The sequence below is a fragment of the Vulpes lagopus genome, chromosome 4 (assembly GCF_018345385.1).
Source record: "Vulpes lagopus strain Blue_001 chromosome 4, ASM1834538v1, whole genome shotgun sequence".
In the NCBI taxonomy this organism is placed as follows: domain Eukaryota; kingdom Metazoa; phylum Chordata; class Mammalia; order Carnivora; family Canidae; genus Vulpes; species Vulpes lagopus.
Window position 1 is genome coordinate 6,121,614 of NC_054827.1, and position 23,765 is coordinate 6,145,378.

The window sequence follows — 23,765 nt, forward strand, 5'->3', positions numbered from 1 at the left end:
ACAGGGCAGGCCTTAAAAGAAACTAATTATAAATGATAATAAGAATAAGAAAAGCAGAAAAATTCAAGGAAAAACGTGAAGATAAGCCAAGGGAGAGGGAATAATTTATAAAGTTACTTTGTAAATAGATAAGCAGGGTCAGCTGGGTTCAGGGCCTTCACAGAGGGGGGAACACAGTAAGTACCTGTGGACCTTCTATTCCCAAGGGCCCCTCCATTCACACCGTTTCTATTTAACTTCTTCTGAAACATCAAACATACTCGGTGGTTAAAATGATAATTGAAATGAAATAGTTTCTCCTACAAAATAAAAGTTTCAGCAGTGTCTTGATACCATGATTATTTCACTAGAATTCTTCAATCTCATGTCAAATAGTTTGGTTTGGCTTGGTCTTTGCCTTTGTAGAATTTTTTCCTTGGATCTTTATGTGTACACACACACACACACACACACACACGGATACACACACACATAATAAGATCCTAATCAGGATACCTTCCAGGTATCTATTTCAATGTGCACTACTCTACTCTTAATACTCCTAATTCAATGATTTGAAAACTGGAGGAGGAAAAAATGTGAGCAATTGAATCTTATTCTCCATGACCTTCAATTAGAAAATCAAATACTAATTGGAAGAGAAAAAAAGAAAAGATGTTTTATTCCAGGGAGAGTAGTCACACTTTAATATATTAACAAACAAATGATATACTTAAATTAGAACACTTCTTTGATAAGACAATCCTACTCAAGCAAAGATACAAGATACCAGCATACTCAAGTTTTAAAGTGTCCATTTTAATTTTAATATTTGATATTTATAATATTAAATCGCAATGAAAAGGGATGAATTATATTACCTTACACTCTAAGACTGCCTCTAGCTCAGGGAAAATACTAGTAGAAACCTGTTTTACTAGAAGAGTTTGAATACCTAATCATATGTAAGGAGGTTACTCTATAATAAAGAAACTAAATGCACATTATTCATGAGGACATTACAAATTTGTTAGGCTGAGATATTCGTAAAATAGACTCATAAAACTGTAGCCACATAGAAGACTTTTTTTTTTTAACAAACGTGCTACAGTCTTATTTCTATTTTTGTTGCATCTTTTTCTATTTTTGAAAATCTAAACATGTTTTTTTATAAATGCAATCTTAGTGACTTTGGGGTTACATTCAAAATAGTTTCTTTCCCATGGGTCTCCAAAAGTCAGCCAAGAACTAAGAAGAAAGGAAAATAAGCCCCTGGGTTATTAAAATAGTGGTCAAAATATTTTATCAAAATATGTTAAGCTTATAAAACCCATCAAAATATATTCTACTTCACACAGTTGTTAAGTATCCGGATTATCTTCTTTCTTAGTCTGTGATGGCCTCAAATCTAGTGTAAATTGCAAAGGAGGCACAAAATTTGTTTTACTGTGTTTTCTACTGCCCTGAAGTACAGTTAAAGCAGAAGACAATAAACACAGCATTAATCCCTGCAGAGGACACATTGGACCTCTACACTCCCTTGCTAATACAGCCTACCCCAAGCCCTCACTTTGTGTTAGTAGGACAGGAAATAGCCCTAGGAAGGTCTGTGCACGGGGGAAATTTTATAAGGTCCCTCTTGGTTGGCTAAGAGGCACCCCCTTTTTCTTTTCTTTGAAAACCCCACAATTTAAGGAGATTTTGGTCTTCCGGTTTCCGCAGCCTTGCCCAGCCCTGAGCTCTGGAGCATCCCCCAGGGCCTCTTTATCAATCGGGTATGAAACTGGTTCTCTTCGCTCCTGGCACCACCAGCCAGCGATGGTTTCTGGGGAGGAAGAAGGCTAGAGTGTAGGTACAAAAGCACTGCAGAGAGACCCTCAGAGGCTACCCTGGAGAAGGAGGAGGTCCTAAAATAGCCTTGGCAGGGGTGTAATGTTCCAACCATCTCAGGACGACCCGGGAGGAGCCATAATTGGAGACCCACCAGGTTCTGGAATGGGGACATTGAGGGTGGTGAAGCGACAGTGAGATCTTTGCAGGGAGGGGGCACTTTATCTTGCTCTTCATGAATTGATCAGAACGACAGGTGCACATGCAACAAAACGGAGCTCCTGGGTGACAGCTTTATTTCAAAAAGGAAATTAGTTGCTCTCTTCTAAACCATACTCATATTTTGCATTAATATGAAAAATACAGAGAGAAAGAATCAGTTACAGTGGCTAACATTTAAAAGTTAATGCATTATTTGGAGAATGGAGGCATTTTTAAATATGTGATTTTAGTGAGAGTCCACATTTTTCTTTTTCACTTTAAAAAGACATAAAATGGAGATTTGCCTCCCTCCCTCCCCAATCCCAAAGGCACAAGGGAATGGCTAACAACATATAGGGATGTTAAATATGCTGTAGTCCAAAAAATGGTAAAAAGGCGTAAAAGAGTAGTACTCACTAGTGCACTTAAAATTTAAATTCACCTCTTGCCTGGGGCCCCCTATTTACTTGCACTCTATCATCAGCGTATTTTAATATGAAATATACACTATGCAGATGAAATAGAAATGAGTTTGAAAGTAATCAGAATTATTTTACTGCCTTATCGGTACTGTAAGAAATTCTGCAATAACGTTGGCAGCTGGAGCTGTGGGATAAGGTGCAATCTTGGTCTTCCTATGTAGTTTCTGATACAGAGTCGGCAAAGCTGACAAAGAGTGCTTGGAGTAGCTACAAAAAGACAGCAAAGTATTTGTTGATTAAGATCAGGATGGATTTTTATAGATTGTAAAATGCATGCAATAAGCCATAAACAAACCACGGTGCTTTGAAGCAAAGTAGGGTAGTATGACCACTATACCAGGGCTATTTGCATAAGCATTTATGTTGCTGTTATTTGTAAGCTTTTATTATGATTGTGGTATATTCCATATGGGTTCTTTTAAAAAAAAAAAGAAGATTTATTTATTGGGGTGCCTGGGTGGCTCAGGTAAGCATCTGACTTCAGCTCAGGTCATGATCCCCCCTTCCCGCCCCAGGCTCCCTGCTCAGAGGGGAGTCTGCTCCTCCTCTCTCTTTAAAGAGATATATCCCTCCAAGATATAAGTATCCCTCTAAAAATACAATGTTCAGGTAAGATGGAAAAAAAAAAAAAGGAAAATGAAGATCATTGTGACATCTTCTTTTTTTGTGTGTGTGACATCTTTATAGGTAGAACCTAAGTCAAAAAATGATCTGCTTAAAAAAATGATCTGCTTTCACACAAAGTATTTTCAGTGTTTCACCATCATCATTCTGCACGCCAGCAAAACGTTTCTCAGTCTCATCCATTTCAGGCAAATGTGTTTTTGTGTTTTTAAATGTCCCCGTACTCTTACCTTCATGTTGAAGCAATAATCGTTCCACCAAACTGCTAGAAGTAGCTACATCTACAGGTCGCAGGAGCTCTGTGTTCTTGGCATTGATATCTGCTCCAAATTCTAGCAGCAAGTTTACAACCTCCGTGCTGGACTGCTGGGCAGCAGCATGTAAGGGAGTGTCCCAGTATTTGCCTTTTTGTACATCAGCACCTACATATAAATAAGGAATGGTGATAAAGACAAACAAAAACTGTTAGGCCGGTCAATCAGCTACCTCAGAGCCAGTAGAAAGGTGTAACAGCAAGAGGACCTCACCTCCTTCTGTCATGAGTTATTTCCCTCTCTCTCTCTCTCTCTCTCTCTCTCTCTCTCTCTCCAGATATTAAATCTTAAAAGTTGGTACATCTGAGTAGATAGTGCACATGCTTATGTTCTCTAATATTTTTTTCTCTATGTTTGAAGGATCCCATAAAACAAAATATTTAAAAATTTTTTCAAGTCCCCAAAGTAATCATATTAACTAGTATTATAAACAGAACATAAAAAAGTAAATAAATAAACAGAACATAATCAGGTTGGCTTCTTTTTCATCATGATTGAGATTTCTTAGGATTATTTAAGAGCTGGTTGCTCTTCTTCTTTTCATTTAAGACAATAGTTCTTTTTCTTTTTAAGATTTTTATTTATTTATTTATTCATGAGAGGCAGAGACACAGGCAGAGGGAGAAGCAGACTCCCTGTAGGGAGCCCAACGCGGGACTCGATCCCGGGACCCTGGGGTCACCCCCTGAGCTGAAGTCAGATGCTCAACTGCTGAGCCACCTGGAGTGTCCCAAGGCAACAGAATTCTTTTTGTTTCCTGGAAAACTCATGAATCTAGACATGTGAGCCATTTAAGTAACATGAATATAGATTTTCCTGTCACTTCTCACTCATATAGCGTGAGTCAATAAATAGATAAAGGCATTGGGCCTCCTTAAGTAGACCAGCGCATTGTATTTCTACATGCAAAGTAATTTTTTTAATCTTACATTAAAAAAATCTTACCTGTTCAATTATTTATTGCATAGTTATTGTATCTTAGTGCAAGCCCTGGCACATGATGGTCGTTCAATGAATGCAATGAATAAATACTGTATAATACTGGAAAGAATAATAATCTCATTTTCTAGTACATAAGTGGTTACGACACTGAGAAATATCTATCAGTAAAAAATGCAGAAGTCCTTTTCAACTCTGTTTTCTGAGACTATCAATAAAACTAATGATGTTTACGAGAAGCTGTACATTTTAAGAGTCCCCTTAGGCCTTCCTGCTACTTTCAAATTTCAATAAATGTAATTGTTTTCATACTTTTTAACAAATATAAAATGTTTAGTGAAAGAATGATAGTCCATAACAAAATCTCCACAGAGATAGCATAAACTCTGTGGCTTACGTCAATTTTATGGGAGAACAGAGCCTGATAATAACAATCAATTCACAATCACTAGCAGCACTTTCTCAGTATCTTTTTTTTCCCCACATAAAATATTGGCTGGAAAGAATAATATTCGTAGCAAAGTAAAAGAAAAAAGGTGTTAAAGTTCTACAAATAGTTCTATGAATTCATGGGAGATCACAGCCAGAAAATAACAATGTGCCAACGATTATTAGCAGAGCAGAACTGCCTACAAGGAGCTTATAATTTAGCTAAGATAATGTGAGTCACACACAGAGGGGTTATTAAAACTATATGTCAGAGGCCCGATGATTGCAGAAACAGTGGAGAGCACAGAATTCCATCCATTCACTTTACAGATATTTTAGGCACCTACCACATGAGAGACACTGTGGTAGGAAAGGAGGTGGGGGGATGGACATAATGCACATCCTTAAAAGAGGCCTCATTCCTATAGAGGGAGACGCCTCTATGGTCTCAAAAGATTAGGACACATTTCTCAGGAGGCTAAAGCTGAACCATGAGGACCTGCTTTGTTTCAAGTAGAGGAAAAACCATTAAGTCTTTTTAGGTAAACAGGGCAGGACAAAATCTGGGAAAGCACGTGAGTTCTTGTGATTGGGACAAGATAAGGTATCTAGGCGGTTACTACCCCTAAAACTTGCTTTGGTGGATCTATTCATGGATAGATACATATCTGGCAACATTATGTTCAATCTTGAGCTTTTAAATTTTATGACCTTTATCAGTAGGGCTTTGGGACTTGTGGGGTGAAGTAGAATTACCAAGAACCAGCTCTTTTATTCTTGGTTATAGATTTACATGCAACGATGCTTAGAATAAAGAACATTTGTTTTTAGTAGCCTCCACGCCCAACGTGGAGCCCAATGCAGGGCTTGAACTCACGACTCTGAGATCAAAAACTGAGCTGAGATGGAGGGATCCAGAGTCGGATGCTTAACCGACTGAGCCACCCAGGTGCCCCAAGAACATTTTTCACAATGAGATATATTTATACTGATTATTTAGAGAAATCCATAGAATTCTGAATAGTTGCTTATGTGGATGGACAGAATGAGAGATGTTTTGAAGAAAATTACCAGCATAAAGAAGCTTCCGGATGCAGTGGAATTGCTGGGACAGACAAGCTACATACAGAGGAGTTCCCAAGTGAGGAATGTCTTGATCAACATCTATGCCCCAGGATATCAGTATTTCTAGGCATTCATGATGACCTGCCAACACAAAGTAGAGATCAGTTCACTTTTCTTCAACGCCCATCCCCTGGCACCTGACCTCGTGCTGGTCCCCTGTGGTGACTCATTGAAAGAAAGATGGAGCACTGCATGCTGCTAAAGGCACTTTCTCCCCTTGTCACGTAACCCGAGAACTAAGTTACCTTTGCTGGCGGCCTCGTGTGTGGGAGAAGGAAGACAGGACTCCAGCTGGGGTTTGGCACCATATTCCAAGAGAAGTTCTGTGCAGCTGGCACTGCCTTGTGAGCACGCATTGAATAACGGAGTCACACCATCTATTGTGATTGCGTTTACCTACACCAAACCAAAATTCAAGAATGAGACTCAGAGTCCTACGTGATTGGACGCAGGGCATTTCAGAAAAGTTATACGACCCACCAGAAATCCTTGGGAAACCGTGTGCAGTAAATATGACAGCATATATTTAGCTCATACACATCAGTAAGCAAAGCTTTTAAAGGCCAAGAGGTAAACAGAAACACAATGTGGTAGGTAATTTGCAAGAGTGGGCATACAGCTAGCAAATGTCATGACAATAAATACATACTCAAGAATCAAATACACAAAAACGAATTCAATGGTTAGGGACCTTGCAATTGGGAAAACAGTCCGCAAATGTAATGTTGACAAAAGTTTGTGATGAGGTAGGTCATCTTGTGGGTGGCGACGGAAATCAGTGAAATTGGAAATTCTCTCTCTGAGGATTTATCTAAAGGAAATCATCCAAAAGACGGGAAAACCTAAGAGGTCCACCTGTTGCTGTTTAGAATCATGAGAGCAGGCAAGAACTGACAGAATGTTCTACGTTACTATGCAGCATGCTACCCATTTTGCAATGATTGGGAAATCCTTCTTAGAGAGCCTTGAGAGGACCGAAGCAATGTGATTTTTTATTCCACTATTTTTGAAAACAACTAAGAAGGAAAGAAAAGTGAAAGGAGAACTTTGTTCAATTCTCTTAGTAGAGGTGATTCAATGATGAATGTTTTTTTTTAAAGATTTTTATTTATTTATTTATTCATGATAGACAGAGAGAGAGAGGCAGAGACACAGGCAGAGGGAGAAGCAGGCTCCATGCAGGGAGCCCGACGCGGGACTCGATCCCGGGACTCCAGGATCGGGCCCCGGGCCAAAGGCAGGCGCCAAACCACTAAGCCACCCAGGGATCCCCTGATGAATGGTTTTAACAGGTACCTACATTAGCTCCAGCTTCCAGTAGAGTTCTGGCACAGGCCACGTGGTCTCCGAGGCAGGCTTCGTGCAATGGGGTGATGTGGTCTATGGTCACTGCATTTACATTATAACCCTAAATATGACATGAATAATTTTGAAAGATGAGCAAAAAGTTATGTGAAATCATCTTTATAAATGTCATTAGAAAGTGACATGTAAGATCAAAGACTCTGAGGAAATCGGGTTCAAGTTCAACAGGAGGGGCCAGTTCAGATGCCAGAGTCAATCAGTTGTCGAAAACTCCTCATTCTTACACCACCACCATATCTAAACCCCATAGCGCCTTAAGCATTTGTTTACGAGATTCTGAATATTTTAAGTTCTGCTTCCTTAACTTTCTTTGGTCTTTATGAGTTGTTTCAAGTGTTATTGTTGCTTTGTTTTTTGTTTTGTAGAACTCAAGACTGTTTATAGGCTGGCTCACTTGTTTTGATTGGGGCTATCTAATTAGAGGTTAGTCCAGACTGGGGAAAAAACACTCTAAATTGTAGGAAGCTAAAAGAAAAAAATAAAATAAAACAAAACTAAATAAATAAATAAAATAAAAATAAAATAAGTATAAATAAATAAATAAATAAATAAATAAATAAATAAATAAATAAATGAATAAATTATAGGAAGCTGCTTTGTGACTTTCTGTTGCTGGATAGGAGTGACAAAGGTCTATACTAGTGGTTCAGAGCTCCGATTATGAAGTCAGTTACACTTGGGTTGGAAGCCCTGTTACACAATACCGTAATTATTTTAATTTGGATGAGTACATTGACCTCTAAATTTTAGGGTTATCATGAGGATTAAAGGACACGATGCATGTAAAGCCATTACTGCTACGGTGTGGAGCAAATGGAGCGTGTGCCACTGTACTTCACTATCCAATCAAAACCAAGTAAACACTTTAAACATCTTTACTCCATGAAACCACTGATATCAGACTAAAATAATGAAATATTATGGAGACATGAGAGTCTTTGCCTTCCTGCCATTTTTGATGACTCACTGTCTCTTGACAATCATGCTGAGCACCCTAGTAGGAGGGTTTTGTGGTCAGATCCCTGGAGAGTATTAAGGATCACCACGGTCTGTCGTGCCAGCATGGACACCAGGATTCTTAAAATGAAGGCAAGAAAATAACCAGCCCAAATCTTTGCCACTAGCAGGTGGCAACTTTTTAGATCTCTCAAGTTCCCCTTTCAAAGATTTTGAATGGTCCAGTCATTCAGTCAGACTGGGGGAGCCAATTCCTCACCACTGCACATGGGGGTGACCAGGTGGCAGAGTGGGTGGGAAGGTCCCCATTCCCTTTCACCCTGGGGCTTTGGGGGCAGCTGACTCTCCTGGCAGGCATGTCAGTGGATATGAGCGACTTGTCGACAAATATCCTAAGGAAGCTCTGCATGACCATTTCGAGGGGGAGGGAGGGGTGACCTTTAGAAATTTACTGACAGTTTTTTGCAGGTGTTTTTTTCTCCCCCCATCGAGTGATGATGCAAACCAAACGGTCACATGGTGAGGATGGAACTGGACATCCCTAAAGGACATCTGGTCCCACATGCTCCCTCGATGGGTAAGAAGATGAAGCTCGGCAAGGTTGTGATTCGCAGTAAGTACCAGCCTGGACTCTCTGTGCCCCGAGTCCTGGCGCCAAGCTGTGTGCACCGGGCAAGGCCACCCCCCTACCTCTCAGCCACCTAAGAGTACCCCTTTCTCCCTGACACTGGGAAGCACGTGGTCAGTGATCCAGATCTCGCTCTACATTTGAGTCACGCTGGAAAATTTCACAAATGCACAGGCCCAGGCCAGAGTACTTTCTGTTTCAGTAAGGAATCCCTGCTTTCCCTCTTTTCTCCGATGGGGCTGGGGAGCAGGTGGTGGGGGGATGACCCCTCCATCGAGTCCACCCCGGGCTACAGCTTCATGTACAAAAGATTGCTTAGGCATCTGCTCTGATGGGGCCTCTTGGATATTGCATGACTCAAACTTCCCTTGCAATCGTCTGCACACACCGTGGAGCCAGGCACATCTGAAGGGCTTAATGCATAATCTGTACAGCCCATGACTTCTGGCTGAAATGTGTCTACCCGTGAACAACTATACCGTATGAGCAGCTTGGAATGTTTTTAAAAAGATTTCATTTATTCCTGAGAGACAGAGAGAGAGGCAGGGACACAGGCCGAGGGAGAAGCAGGCCTCGATCCCGGGACCCCGGGGTCACCCCCAGAGCAGAGACAGAGGCTCAACTGCTGAGCCCTGCAGGCACCCTGAGAAGCTTGAAACATTAAGGCATGAGGCTCTACCAAAATATGTATAAGGAAATTTCAAAGATAAATGGAAACCAGGGACCTGATATGGGGGTTAAGACGAAAAAAAAAAACGGTGACATTTACGAGGCCGCTTTATTTATTTTGGAGTCGATTACTGTTGAACGTTCCTGTCCTGGTGGCGGGAAGGGGCACATTCAACCCACGGCGCTACCTTACCTGTGACAGCAGCGTCCGCAGGGCGAGAAGGCGGCCTTGACTCGCTGCCTCGTGGAGCGGAGACCGGTCGGCCCAGGAGCCTGGCGGGGAGGACAGAAGACAAGGTGCCTGAGTCATCGGCCTTGCCCCTAAGAGGGATGTGACCGACTGGCTCTTGTGACGCCGAGCTCGACCTGGTGGCCAAGATACCTGCCCCAGAGACCCTGACCTGGTGGCTGAGACCCCTGCCCCGGAGACCCCAACGCTGTGGCCGAGACACCTGCCCCGGAGACCCTGACCCGGTGGCCGAGACACCTGCCGTGGAGACCTTGACACCATGACCGAGACCCCTGCCCCAGAGACCCCGACACGGTGACAGAGACCCCTGCCTGGGAGACCCCAACCCGGTGGCTGAGACACCTGCCCCGGAGAGCATGAACAATCTAATTCCTGCCTGCAGGGACCTGACTGGCACTTTCCAACACACGAGGCTACAGGGCATCTTCTGGAACCGACCTATCCCAGAACTGCCGTACCTCCTCAACTGGTCTCCAAAGAAGAGGGGGATTAAGGTCCCTAGATTGGCCACAAAAATGTGTGTCATGGTTTTTCAAACAGAACCTGGAGAAAACCCTTTGTGTGTGTGTGTGTGTGTGTGTGTGTGTGTGTGTGTGTGTGGCACCTGCAGCAGGGGGAGCAGCTGCACACGCACCCTCCACGTCCCATGCCCAGCCCACTGTCTCCCCTCTGTACCCCCACCCTGCCCTGACAGTTTGCCCTGAGCCCTACAGGGGCTGCAACAGGTTGCTTAATTATTAACTAACTAATTAATATTTAATAATTAATTAATTATGAGGTTTCCTAAGTCCTCAACGGTGAAACAAGCCGGGATAACCCTAGAAAAGGGGGTGTCAGGCACCTGGGGTGGCTCAGTCGGTCAAGGATCTGCCTTCGGCTCAGGTCCTGATCTCAGGGTGCTCGGATGGAGCTCCTCATTGGGTGGGGGTCCCTGCTCATGGGGGAGCCTGCTTCTCTCCTCTCTTACTTGTGCTATCTCTGTCACTTTCTCTGTCTCTGTCAAATAAAATCTCAGAACGAAAGGAAAAAGGAAGGAAGGAAGGAAGGAAGGAAGGAAGGAAGGAAGGAAGGAAGGAAGGAGGTGTCAAGGCTGGGAGGAGCAGACTGTCGTCGGTGTTGGAAACGGTACCAAAAAGCGCCCGGGCTCCCTGTCCCCACGAGCCAGTGGTCAGTGCGTCCTGGCACTGCATCCCCCAGCCCAGCCCGGCTGAAAAAGGCCCTGACCAGCCGCGCCCCCCTCCTCACTGCCTCCTGCACCCCTCCCTGGCGCCTGCCCTCCTGAGGCCTGCCCAGGAGGCTCCCCAGGATCCTGGGCTGCTGCACAGTGATTTTCTTGTAATTTAAACAGGATCAGCATTGTTGAGTCTATTTAAGGGACATGAGAGATCATGTTGGAGGCTTTTAATGTGATTAAACATGCAGACTATGCGAATCAGAAAAACATTCGTTTAAAGGGTGTCAGTGGCTGATAAATGGAAGCAATGCTGACTAAGGAGAAAATCTTCCCACCGTAACGGGATCACGTTTGCTAGTGTCTCTCTTCTTATCTACTACCTCTTTCTATTTTGGATCCATGGGATGCAATAAATACAACTAATTTTTCAAAGCCCTGCTGATCAGCCAAGTGCAATGTAAATAAAGCCACTTAGCTGTTAGAAATGTGAATTTCATGAAAAGCATTTTGTCCAAAGCTTCTTAAATAGGTCAGGAAAAGCAGGGGACACGTAGTAAGGAATTGTACTTTAGAGATCACTTCACTACCCCTGCTTGTTCATATCTTCGAAAAAGTCTACACGCACACCTAGGCTTCTACGCTGTGGTCTTACTGAAGAACTTTGCCCAAACACCGTAAACATGAGGTCCAAGCGATTCCACTGAATAAAATGTGGGTCACACGCATACCACACGGTTAATGAAATGACCAAGTGAACTGGGTGGAGAGGCCAGAAGTCTACTGCCAATCAGCCACCTCGTCTTACATCCAGGGATATTATGAGATATTATCGAAGGTACAAATCCTAAGGGCAGAGGCCAGAGCTTTTTCTCTCCTGACTGCGGATTTGCCAGGAATGGTACCTGTAGCTGATGCCGAATAGTGAGGACTAGGTGCACGACGGGCGTGCAAGCGCTGTGTGCACTCTCTCACTTCCTTCTCACCCTCGCTTGAATGTATATGATTATTGGTTCTATCATTTAAGGAGAGTCACGTACTCTAACTACAGCTGGTCCTCCTAGTTATGACACTGCGCTGGTTTTCTTTCCATCCAGCATAATTTCTTGCTTATTTAAGAGGATCAGCAAGCCAAACATCCAATTCTTTGAGCTGTCAACTGGAAGAAGAGCTACTGTTATTAGCTCTGGGATAATCTTTGTTTCTAGTAGGCGACACCCCTATTATATATTAAGAGGAGAATTGAAATAATGCACACCAAAAAACATTCGTCGACAGAGCCAAGTTTGGCGCCAAAGCAACGGTTCTTAATAAATTGGAACATTAGTTCTTACTGAATAAAGTGTAAAAGGCACCAAAATAAATGATATTATTTAAGGGAACAGCTATGTTTCCGGTGTCAGCTTCTAAGATGAAATTTGATGCTTTAAAAATCACATACACCTGCTTGTTTCATCATTAAAGGAAGCAGCTTCATTGCAGAGTGAAATTCTGGAGGACTTCAGAACATAATATCAATTTTATTGTGAATGCTCACATAAGAAAATTATAGCATTAGCTTTCCAAAGAGATCACATATGCAAAACCACTAAGTTCGGCTTACTCAGCAGCACGGTAGTAAATTGATAAAGTAACCAAGGCTTAAATATAGGAGTTTAAGTAATCGTTTGTAGTATTTATTTATTTATTGTTTTTTTTTGTTTGTTTGTAGTATTTATAATGATCATGTTTTTCCTCCTGTATAATGGCTTCATAAATTTCATTTCCCTAATGTAGCTCTAAAAGACGTATGTTGAATTACACGATGCGGAATCATTATTGCTGTTCTTTTGTTGCCACCAGCTAAAGGGCAATTAACCAGATGCTGGGATTGGGAAAAGCTCAGAGAGATGGTCTTCTGGATTCACTTGGGCTTGTTTCTATCTAGCATTTTTATGAAGACCTTTAATGGGCAGCAAAGCTAACAGTATTTGCCACTGATGAAAACGTGATACTCCTCTCTCCATACTGATGTGTTTGTGCATCAAAATGATGGTGTTAGACGTCTGAATAATTTCAGCATGGCTTGCTTCACAAAAGAAAGGAAACAAAAAAGGAAAAAGGTCATTGAGACAACAGGCCACAGAAGGACCAAAATAAAGAGACATAAGTATTTGAATGTAGTACCCCAAACCCCAACTGCCATGCTTCCGGTCCAGACTGTCCCCAGCTTCCTGTCCCACTGCCGTTTTCTTTATCACCAAGACTTAGGTCTATTACGGTGAGGAGAAAAAAGGCTGAAGCCAGATTTTACCTATGTGTCTTTGCTAGTCTTTCTATTAACATGACCTCCAAAGGCACGACAAGGGAGTTAATGTCACGGCCATCCGTGTGAAAGTGTGGGTGGGTGTCAGTGAGGAAACCACCGGAAGTAGGCAGTGTTGGATGAGGAATCCCTTGGCCCATCAGGCAGGGAGAGAGTGGAATGAGAGTAAGCTGCCCTGGTATTTCCTGGGATGGGCCCCCTGCTGCCTGCCATTCTTCTTTCAAGAAGGGGCACAGGGAGCTGGAGAATGAAGGGAGGAGTTTATTGGGCCAGAGTCCACAAGCTCAGAAGGAAAAAGACTGAGGGGCCAGACAGGCTAGGATTTGCCTCCCAGTTTAGGACAGTGGCTTCCATGAAGTCACCTAACTTGTCCGAGATTCAGTTTCCTCAAAAAATGAGACAAGTGCCATCAACCATGAGATGGGATTGAGGAGGGGATAAAGCAGGTAAAGGGCCAGCTCTCGAAATGCACAATAAAGAACCAACTAGTATTTTTTGCTGAACAGATTGGTAAATAGGGGAGATTCTAATATGAATCCTAGGGAACAATTATTTTTCTCCCAAACTAGAGAAACTCAAACCATAAATAACAGCATCTATTGACTAAAATAATTTTCAGTGCTATCGTTTGATTAAACCAAATAAAGCAACTGAATGATTTATCAATGCACTGAAGCCAACAATCAACATCTGCTGCTGCATTTTTCTTCTTTCCCAAGAAAGCTATAGGAAATAAAGATGTGTCCATCTATTGACGTATAGGACATGCATGGTACTCAATGCAAAAACCTTTTTGTTTGTTTGAACTCCGCTTACTTAACTCCCAAGCAACCCCACCTCACTGGCTTCCTTGTCATGCCATAGAAGAATCTCTGAAAGTAATCCGGTAACATGTGAGAATCAAAGGATACGAGATCATATTCCAGCTCCCATTTTAAAGTAAGTCTCCACCCCTCCCTATTTCTTGCCTTCGCAATCTGAAATTCGGCAACTGCAAATTTCTATTAACAATGTGTTCAATACAAAATATCTTACCTTTCCATATGGGTATGCTTTACGTTAGAAAAATTTATAAGCTTTCTTGAAACCAAGCAAAATCAAACATATCTTCATAGACAGCAGTTCAGTGACTTTACAATCTTGCCAGACTGGAACTGGGTAGCTATGATTTTTAAAATGTCCAATTTAACTCTCCAGGATAAGTTATTCAGCACGACAATTGTTTTACAAAACACCTGTAACTTTCCCCATGCGAATCGAATGCCCACTGTGAAGGCCTCCCTGTGGCTCCCCAAGAAGGTGACTGGACTATATTTAGAAACACCACCAGCCCCCAGACATCTGATATAGAATTCACAGGGAGAGCGCCTGCCCTGTTCTGTAAACATTGTGTTGCAAGAGCAAAAACATTTACTTTCTTAGATAATATCCAGTTTGGTAAGGGTCTATACCATACCTAAATCACCGTCTCCCCAGGGCACTTCAAGCCAGCCACTGTTGAGGTAAATCCGACTCATATCTTTTTTTTTTTTTTTAATTTTTATAAGCATTAAAAAAAAAATCACTTGTCATTTGCTAGTTCCATTCGGCCATCTTAGGGAGCTCTAAGCTCTTTGCAACATGACCTTTCACCTCCAAAAACAAAAACAGCTTGGGAAAAAACTCACTTCCCAAACTGCTTTTTCTGGTTGATCGTTCCTCTTTGACAAATTGCTTATCCTAACTTACTTTTTTCTTTACAGTGTGTGCCTTGCAATAAAATCAAAGTATTACAATTAGATCTCTGCCCATGGCTAGGATGAAACCAATTTGTTTTTTAGAGAAAAATATTTTTCCTGGCTCTCCTTCCCAGGCACAGCAGTAGGATGTAAACTCACTCCAGGGCTAACCTCGCAGTGGTGCAGAGGGCTCTCTTAGTTTGGGTCACACCCATTTTCCTCAGTTGGTCCCAAAATAGGAAATTCGGGACACTTATCTCAGGAAATTATAAGGAGAGGTGGGAAGCAATGGGATCATCACATATGAATCAGTGCCAGATGTTAATGCATTTTACAGCTCCCTTTGCTTATAAGGCATTAAATTAACAAACTTCTTCCTAATGGCGGTGGAGGCACCATGAAGCCAATGAAACACGCATTGCACCCCCCATTGCACCTTCCCCCCTCCCATTGCACGGACACTTTCTAAGACGCTGTTGTAATCTCATGTTATTTTGCTTAAAGAAGATCCCCAAATGCAGATAAGCTTCACGCTCAACATCTGGCCCATCCCTACTCCCAGGTTTACAAAATAATTGAAAAACACCAGGCATTTCCCGACCTTGACTGTGTACTTTCCTGTTTAATCACATTAATAGAGCCACATAAACCCACGAGGGCATGCTTGACAAGAAGTGACATGCTGTTAAAACCAGTCTCTTCCAAGCTTGAGACTGTCCTTTCTTTCCATTCCTCTTGCCTCTCTGAAAGTTTCCTCAGAAAAATCTAGTCCAGATCTGAAACCACCAGCTGTACCCTGGGAACTTCCAGAATTAATGGAGAGTTGCATGGATCTGCAACTTACTCTAGTTGATTTTTTGCTCATGGTCTAGGATCCTTTCATTATCACCTAAGAAGATAGTGTCTGGCCCCAAACATTAAAAAAAAAACCCTTAACAAACAAAAAACAAAACAAAACAACAACAAGTAAGTGAAAAATGTGCTGGGGTTGATCTAAAAAAAAAAAAAGATGACATTTCCTACGAAGTGAAGACAATGGAGTCCCCATGATATTTATGAATATCCAAAATCAAGAGAGAAAGCGATTTTAAGACCCTCTTCAGGTAACAAAGTACCCTTGGAAGAGACTACCCAGTCATCCCTGGGAACCGTCACTGGTTACTGGGATTGTGGACAGAGCACACTGGACCTCTTCAGATTGATCTGAATTCAAATTCCGGCACACATACTAGTTGTGTGAACTCTGTGGTGATTTAACGTCTTGACCATCAGTTTTCTTAGCCACGAGGGGAAGGATAGGTCTATGCATGTCAGGCTTATAGTGAATACGAAGTACTTAGCATGGTACCAAACACGTCTGAAACCTGACAATACAACTGAAATTCCATTTTAAACAACTATTGCCATGTATCTGCCCCATGAGCTTTTTATTACCTCTCATAAACAGGAAGTAGGACAATCTGACTAATTTAGGATTATGAGGCTTTCGCTCATCTTATTCCCTTCGTCTACATACCTGTAGGAGATATAAAGAGATAGGCTATGGTCAAAATTTGGGGACAGTGATCTCATCTGTATGGATTACTCTCCAGTCTAGAGCGCTTCCCTGGCCTCTCCCACCAATTTTAGTGCCAATTTCAAAGTTTACCCCTCGATATTTTGCTGGCACCTCGATACATTTCTAAAACCAAGCTCATCATCTTTCTCTCAAAACCAGTTATTTCTTGGGCAGTCCGGGTGGCTCAGTGGTTTAGCACTGCCTTCAGCCCAGGGCCTGATCCTGGAGACCCGGGATCAAGTCCCATGTCAGGCTCCCTGCATGGAGCCTGCTTCTCCCTCTGCCTGTGTCTCTGCCTCTCTCTCTCTCTCTCTGTGTCTCTCGTGAATAAATAAATAAAAATCTTAAAAACAAACAAACAGTTATTTCTTTCTGCTTCTCTTTTGCTTCAAACAATACCATTCTCTCTGTCGCCTGGCACTCATCGTGTGGTCTTACATTTAAGCACAATAATTTTCCAGGAAACTTCAGACGTGTTGACTGTCTCATGTGCTTCTTTGCGAGGAGATAGATACTATCGCCCCAGTACTTCTCATTCATGGACCTTCATCATCCCAAGTGGAGTCCTAGCATCTGTCTACACTCACTTGTAGGGAGATTTCTTCTGGCCCCATTGATATAAATATTATCCACATGTAGGTTAGTCCAAATTGATATCTCCAGACCAGCTCTCGTCTTGAAGTCCCAGACTTGAATTTCCAGCTGGCTCTTCAGTTTCTCCACTTAGATATTTAAATAAACAATTTGACTTCACACAGAAAACCCCACGCATGCTCTGCTTCTCTTAAACCTCCTCCCTATCAGTACTTGGCAACTCCACTCATCCAGGTGCCCTGGGGCCAGAAACCTGTATGTAATCCTTGGCTTCTGTTTCTCACACCCCACAGGCAAACCCTAGTGAGTCTTTCGCACATACCATTCAAATATAATCCAACTTCGGTTACTGTCTCCTAAACTTCACCACTGCTACCTTAATCCAGGCCACCAATTACCTTCACCTGGCTTTTTCCAAGTCTGCCGACTGGCCTGTGTGAGTGTCCACTCGTACCCTTCCATCAGTCTGTTGTAACCACAGATGCCAAAATGACCCTTTTTATGTCAGAGAGAATCCAATGGCTTCCTTTCTTACCCAGAGTAAAATCCAGAGTCCCTGTCATGACCTCCAAGTGTCTCCAGGCAACTCTCTGATCTCAGGCTCGACCTGGAACCCCTTCCATCAGCCACACTGGCCTCCTTGCTTCTCCTCAAACACACCAGATGTATTTCTATTCCCTCTGCTTGCACTGCTTCTTTCTGAGACCTGCACGTGGCTTCCTCTCTGACTTCTGCTCCACACTGGCCGGTCACTTTATCGGAGAGCCCTTCCTTGACCACCTCATATGAAAAAGTCCTTCTTATCCTGGTCTTTGTTCTCTCTACCCTGCTTTGCTTTTCCTTCTGAGTACTTACTGCCACTAGAACATAAGATCTTGGAAAGTAGACTTGGTATATTTTGTTCATTTCTGTGTCCCCAAGACCTAGCACATGAATAATGTTCATCGCCTGAGCAATGAATGTCCAGAATCTCATGAGTTGTAGAGCTGCTCTAGAGCCTGGGCGCTCCGCTCCAAAATCCTTTGGTTCTTCCATTGTGCCAAGCCTCTGGCCTTCCGCATCAGTGAGTCCTGACAGTATTTCCTTAAAGCAGTAATCTTGCGCTTCACATTCATCCACTTTTTATTCATTTGTTAAACACATGTGGTGATCTACTAGGGCAATTTTCACCCTTCTAGATGCCAGAGATACACAGAGGAGACTAGAGTATGGTCTGCTTCCTTTTGAATTCAATTTGGACTATAGTCTCCCTAAATGGTCATCCTGACACCCATCTCTAGCCCACCATTCTTAACACTGCCACTGAATTAAACTTCCAAAGCGTCTAGAGTTCCTGCCAGGCCGTACAGGGCCTTTAGGAAAATTAGAAAAGGCACCCGCTTCCATAGCAGCCACAGCCCATGCTGGGCACACATGCTCAGCCTACACAACTGAAAACACCTCCACAATCTTGCTGTTCAAAAACCTTCAGTTTTTATTTCTTATTACTTGCCTTCACATACCCTGTGATTAAACTGGACTGTTGTACATGTTCCCCCAATTTTGTCTTTTTTCATATCATCTTCCCCCTGCTCGATTCTCTTTAAAAAAAAAAAAAAAAGATTTTACTTATTTTAGAGATAGAGAGCTCAGTGAGCACAGTGGGGAAGAGGCAGAGGGAGAGAGAATCTCAAGCAGACTCCCCACTGGGCACAGAGTCCCATTGGGGGCTGGATTTCACCACCCAGAGATCATAACCTGAGCAGAAGCCAAGAGTTCATGGCTCAACTGACTGCACCACCCAGGAGCCCCTCGACTCTCATTCTTTTGTTGCAGAGTAATTTCTTGGGTATATCTGCTTTGTTGGTTTACCTACTTTGCTCACAGTGCCTGAAGAAATCCAGACAGCAGAAGTGGCTTGAAGATAGCTTCCCTAATGGGGAGACCTCCATGCCGGTTTGGGGCAAGGTACCTTGGTAGGGTGAGAAGACAGCCAAGAGAAGGACAAAGAGGCGGGAGGAAGTGTGAGAGAGGAGGGGCAAAGGAACTCGGGGAGGGAGGGAGAGGCCGAGAGCACTAGACAGGGTTTTAAATGCCAGTCCACGAGGCCAGCAGGAGCCTAAGTCCACTCTTTGGTCACACGAGAGAAGTGATAGGACTGGAGGAAGAGGTACCCACTTGCAGGACAATATTGCATGCCTAAAGTTTGACATCAGGCCCAAATTTGCACAACTTGTTTCAAGGGATAAATGGGTTTGGCCAGCAGGTTCCTCAGCGGGAAGCCTGTGGATTGATGGGGTTGGTGCACCTCCCTACTCACTAGCATTCAGCTTCCACCTCTGCACAAAGTTGAAGAGGAGAAGAGGAGGGAAAATTATTAAAAAGATAAAGTTCCAAGTCAGCCTAAGAGATGAGAGCTTGAGGCCAGATTTAATTTGGAAGTTAAAGAAAGCTGTCCTCTTTCAAAGATGGTCTGACAATCTTCAAGGTCGGATTCTTTCTCATTAAACTAGATTGGCTTTTTCCTGACCTCCTCGCAGAGCCCAGCTCAGAAGTTTTCTCCCTGACTGAGCCTGTCAGCTGTGTGGCCTGTCAGCTGTGTGGCCTTCCTGTGTTGCCAGGACTGACTGCAAACCTGGATTTTCTGAAATCAGGATCTCAATCAGCACTGCGCCACAGTGGGTGCCTCCTGCTTCCTCGGCTATCATCATGCCCACGTTCCTAAGAACTCTGTCTGAGTGGTCATGTGGGGCTGGATAGTGGGGTTCAAAATGGGCTGTGGAGGAGGGCAGATCTGGATGGGACATCTGACTATCATATATTTGTTATTGCAGCTTGGTGAGTTTGTTGCTAAATATAAAATGGGGCAATGATATCTACATTTTCTAGTTCTTCAGTGGGTTAAATGGGCCTGTGTGAGAAGAGTTTGACCCAAACTATGTGCTTAATAGAACCCTGACTGTTATTTCCATTGCTTTGAGATTCAGTGCTGTGGGCTGAATTGTGTCTGCCTAAAATTCATGTATTGAAGTCCGTGTGTCCAGGGTAATGATATTAGGAGGTGGGGCCTTCAAGAGGTATGTAAGCAGGAGGAGTGGAGCCTGCATGCATGGGATTAATGTCCTTATAAAAGTGGCTCTGGAGAGATCCCAGCCCCTCCATCATGGGAAAAGACAGTGAGAAGGTGCCAGCAATAAGCCAGGAAGAGGGCCCACATCAGAACATGACCCTGATGGCACCTTGATCCTAGACTTCCAGCCTTCAGAGCTGTGAAAAATAAAGTTGTTTATAGCAGCCCACTCAGTGGTATTTTGTTATAGGAGCACAAATGGACTAAGATAAGATTATTTTGTCCTCCAACAAATTCCTATGTTGAACCCTTAACATCCAGTGTGACTATATTTGGAGAGTCAGCTTTTAGGAGGCAATTAAGGTTTAGCAACATCATGAGGACAGGGCTCTAATCTGGTAGGGTTGGTGGATTTATAACAAGAGAAAGAGAGAGATCTCTTTCTTCCCAGACACGTGCCAATAAGAGGCTATATGAGCATACAGTGAGAAGGTGGCTATCCACAAGAGAGCTCTCTCTCTCTCACCAAAACCTGACTCTGTGGGCACTTTGGTCTTCGACTGTAAGCCTCTAAAAGTGGGACAAAATTAATTCCTATTGTTAGGGCCACCCAGTCTATGGCATTTTGTTATGGCGGCCCAAGAAGACTAAGACGGAGATTAAATGCTTTGCCTCAAGTTAAAATCAGTAACTGAAAAAGCCAGGAAGCAAATTCAGTCCTTTGGAATATTCAGTGAAACTTTATCAGGTAATATTCTATCTTCAACCCCAGAGCACATAGTGTAACTAATGGGCTATTGATCCATAAGAGGTCCATAATAAATACTAAAAAATAAACTAAGCAAATTCAAAGTTACCTTCTAAAACTGAAAAGAACTGTGGAATTGTTGTCTACATTTTCATAAAATAATATGTCTATTTGAAATAGTAACAACAATAGAGCAATACAGCAACAATCACTGTTTTGTCTTATCCAGTTATGAGTGGGCCTTTAAATAGGACAATAAACATGTAAAACAAAAAAATCACGATATTTTGCAAATATAGCCATTACATTTTGTTGTAGATCCTTCCCAACTTGCTTCTAAAAACACAGTTTTAATCAAGATGCAACCACATTACTTAGATTGCTTTTAACCTTTTGTTTTCATTTACAGATAGCACACGGTAATCATTTCATATCATAAAATACCATTCTATGACATTTTAAATGATTATGATACATATGTTGTCGTATTGGTATATCATTATTTATTTAGTTAGTCTCCTATTCAATGATGTTCAGGTGGCTTTTGGTTTGAGGAATTAATATTATTTCTTATTTTTGTGAATATGTCTAATTATCTGCTTAGGGTAAAGTCTTAAAATTTCGATGAATGTCATCAAATGACCTTCAGCAAGAATGGGCCTATTTATTTTCTCATTAACAGTACTGGAAACATTTGAAGCTAAATCTAAGGAGAGTCTGCTGAAACTGTTCTTTTTTATTTTTTTTAATTGGGGCATTTCTCTTTTACTATATTTTCAATATATTTAAACTCTGTCAAGGAAAACTGTGTAAGCCTGTATTTTCTTTACATAACACTCGATTTTTCACATAATTTACAGCTTGTTTTCAACCCCCTTCAGAGTCTCTTCAGTGAAAATGCATGAGACTCATCCAGGTGAATTAATTAATTTATTTTTTCTAATTACTTTGTTTTTTGCCACTTTGTCCAACTCTGTTATGTGGCTCACACCTGTGGTCAAGTGCATATTTAGTCTTCACTTAAGGAACCACTGGATGCTCTTTATTCTCCAGTAATTGCCTGCATCCCTTCTGGATTTAAGGATCATGAGAATGATGAGACTATTATTACTTGCCAGCACCTAGCACAATGCCTAGCACATAGTAAGTACTCAATAAATACTTGCTGTTTTTGTATATACGAACACTTAAATAGTATATTGTCTTCTTTGTAATCAACTACTTTTCATTCATGCTAATTTGTTCTAAATTTTTATTGATAATTACACTGTTAAAAAGTAATTAAAAGGTAATGTGTGCTGGGGAGAAAGAATAAGGCAGTTTTCTCAATCTTTCAAAGAAATGATAGTATTTCAGCCTATTTTAAAAAGTATTCCTTTAGGTTTTTTTTTTAAAGATAGATTTATTTATTTATTTATTTATTTATTTATTTATTTATTTATGATAGAGAGAGAGAGAGAGAGAGAGGCAGAGACACAGGAGGAGGGAGAAGCAGGCTCCATGCTGGGAGCCCGACGTGGGACTCGATCCTGGGACTCCAGGATTGTGCCCTGGGCAAAGGCAGGTGCTAAACTGCTGAGCCACCCAGGGATCCCCTTCTTTTAGATTTTTAAAGAAAAAAAATTTTAAAGATTTTATCTATTTGAGAGAGAGAGAGCATGAGATATGAGTGAGATGGAGGTAGAGGGAGAAGCAGACTCCCCTCTGAGCAGGGAGCCTGATGTGGGGCTGGACCCCAGAACTCTGAGATCAGGACCTGAGCAGAAGGCAGATGCTTAACCAATTGAGCCTCCCAAGTATCCCTAGATTTTTAAAATTTATAATAATTTATAAATCATATTCTTTAGACTTTAATTATCACACAGTGAATGTAAGCCTTAAGGAGTTTTTTGGGAACTAGGTTTTTTGGGAACGGGGTGGGTCATCTCAGAGCTTGCATTTCCCACAGTTAAGTCTATCATCGACCACACTGATATTCTACTAAAGTTCACATTTAGATTATTTTTTTAAAAAATAATTTCCTCACAAAGCTCCCCTCTGCTCCTGTGCTCATGCTCCTTTACACTTTTCACACTTTTTTCCTTACCAAAACGAATGACTTTGCGTCAGAGTCCTTTAAGGGAGTCACTCTCTTCAGTTACTTGCCTACATCACCCTCCTACTTTCTGGTACAATTGGAATGTCTCAAAATGTCCATATTCAATCGCTTGCAAACAATCTTTTCCTGCCTCACAGCATCTTTCTTTGTTTCCATACCAACTTAGAAGCACCTGCTGAAGCAGAAAGGTAACCACCCCGGAGACTAAGAGTTAGCGGTGGTATTTGCTACACAGTCATCAAAAGGAGCCCGCAGACGTGCTCTGCACACCCTAGAAAGGGAGAAGAGTGCAGTCCAGGGCCCGGCCACACACTGGCATTTCAGGATCCGCATTCTGCAAAGCACCCACTGCGGAAAGGTAGCATTGGCCCCAAGCAGGTCAATGTAGTTTATTGCAGGACACCGACGGGCTTGCAAAGGCTGCTCTACTAACCTTGACTGGTCAAAATACCCAGGGTAGCTCTGCGCTTGGAGGGACAGTCCTCTAGGCTCGCTGGCCTCCTGGCCAGGTCCTGCCCTGGGGAGCCCCTGTCGCCGGCCAGCTGTGTGGGCGCAGTGGCCCACCGGCCCTGTCCCCGGCAAGCAGGTGTCATAGTGCAGGGCTCGAGTGGGAGGTGGCGGCGGCCGCACAGTCCCAGCCTTGGCTCCTTCCCTCGCACCTGCACGCGGGTCCTGGGTGCTAATGGGGACTGGCCTGGCCAGGCGCCCTGCTCGGAGCCGTGGAGCCCAGCT

The 23,765-nt window shown here is 42.6% G+C and overlaps 1 protein-coding gene across 3 annotated transcripts in view; it reads right to left on the reverse strand.

Annotated features, from left to right (window-relative positions):
* Positions 1-632: 632 nt before the first annotated feature.
* The window catches only part of ASB5 (ankyrin repeat and SOCS box containing 5), a 50,635-nt gene continuing 27,502 nt past the window's right edge, over positions 633-23,765 (reverse strand). The window contains exons 1-7 of one of the 3 annotated variants that reach the window (XM_041753338.1): positions 23,467-23,672; positions 9,736-9,815; positions 7,224-7,331; positions 6,169-6,319; positions 5,870-6,004; positions 3,347-3,538; positions 633-2,699 (exon numbers count right to left, since the gene is read on the reverse strand). In XM_041753338.1, coding sequence (XP_041609272.1) covers positions 2,572-2,699; positions 3,347-3,538; positions 5,870-6,004; positions 6,169-6,319; positions 7,224-7,331; positions 9,736-9,815; positions 23,467-23,626 — 954 coding nt within the window. In that variant the 5' untranslated portion in view covers positions 23,627-23,672 and the 3' untranslated portion in view covers positions 633-2,571. Of the gene's footprint in view, positions 2,700-3,346; positions 3,539-5,869; positions 6,005-6,168; positions 6,320-7,223; positions 7,332-9,735; positions 9,816-14,724; positions 14,801-23,466; positions 23,673-23,765 lie in introns of those variants that run through there. The other 2 variants (XM_041753339.1, XM_041753337.1) reach the window with 2 other exon arrangements.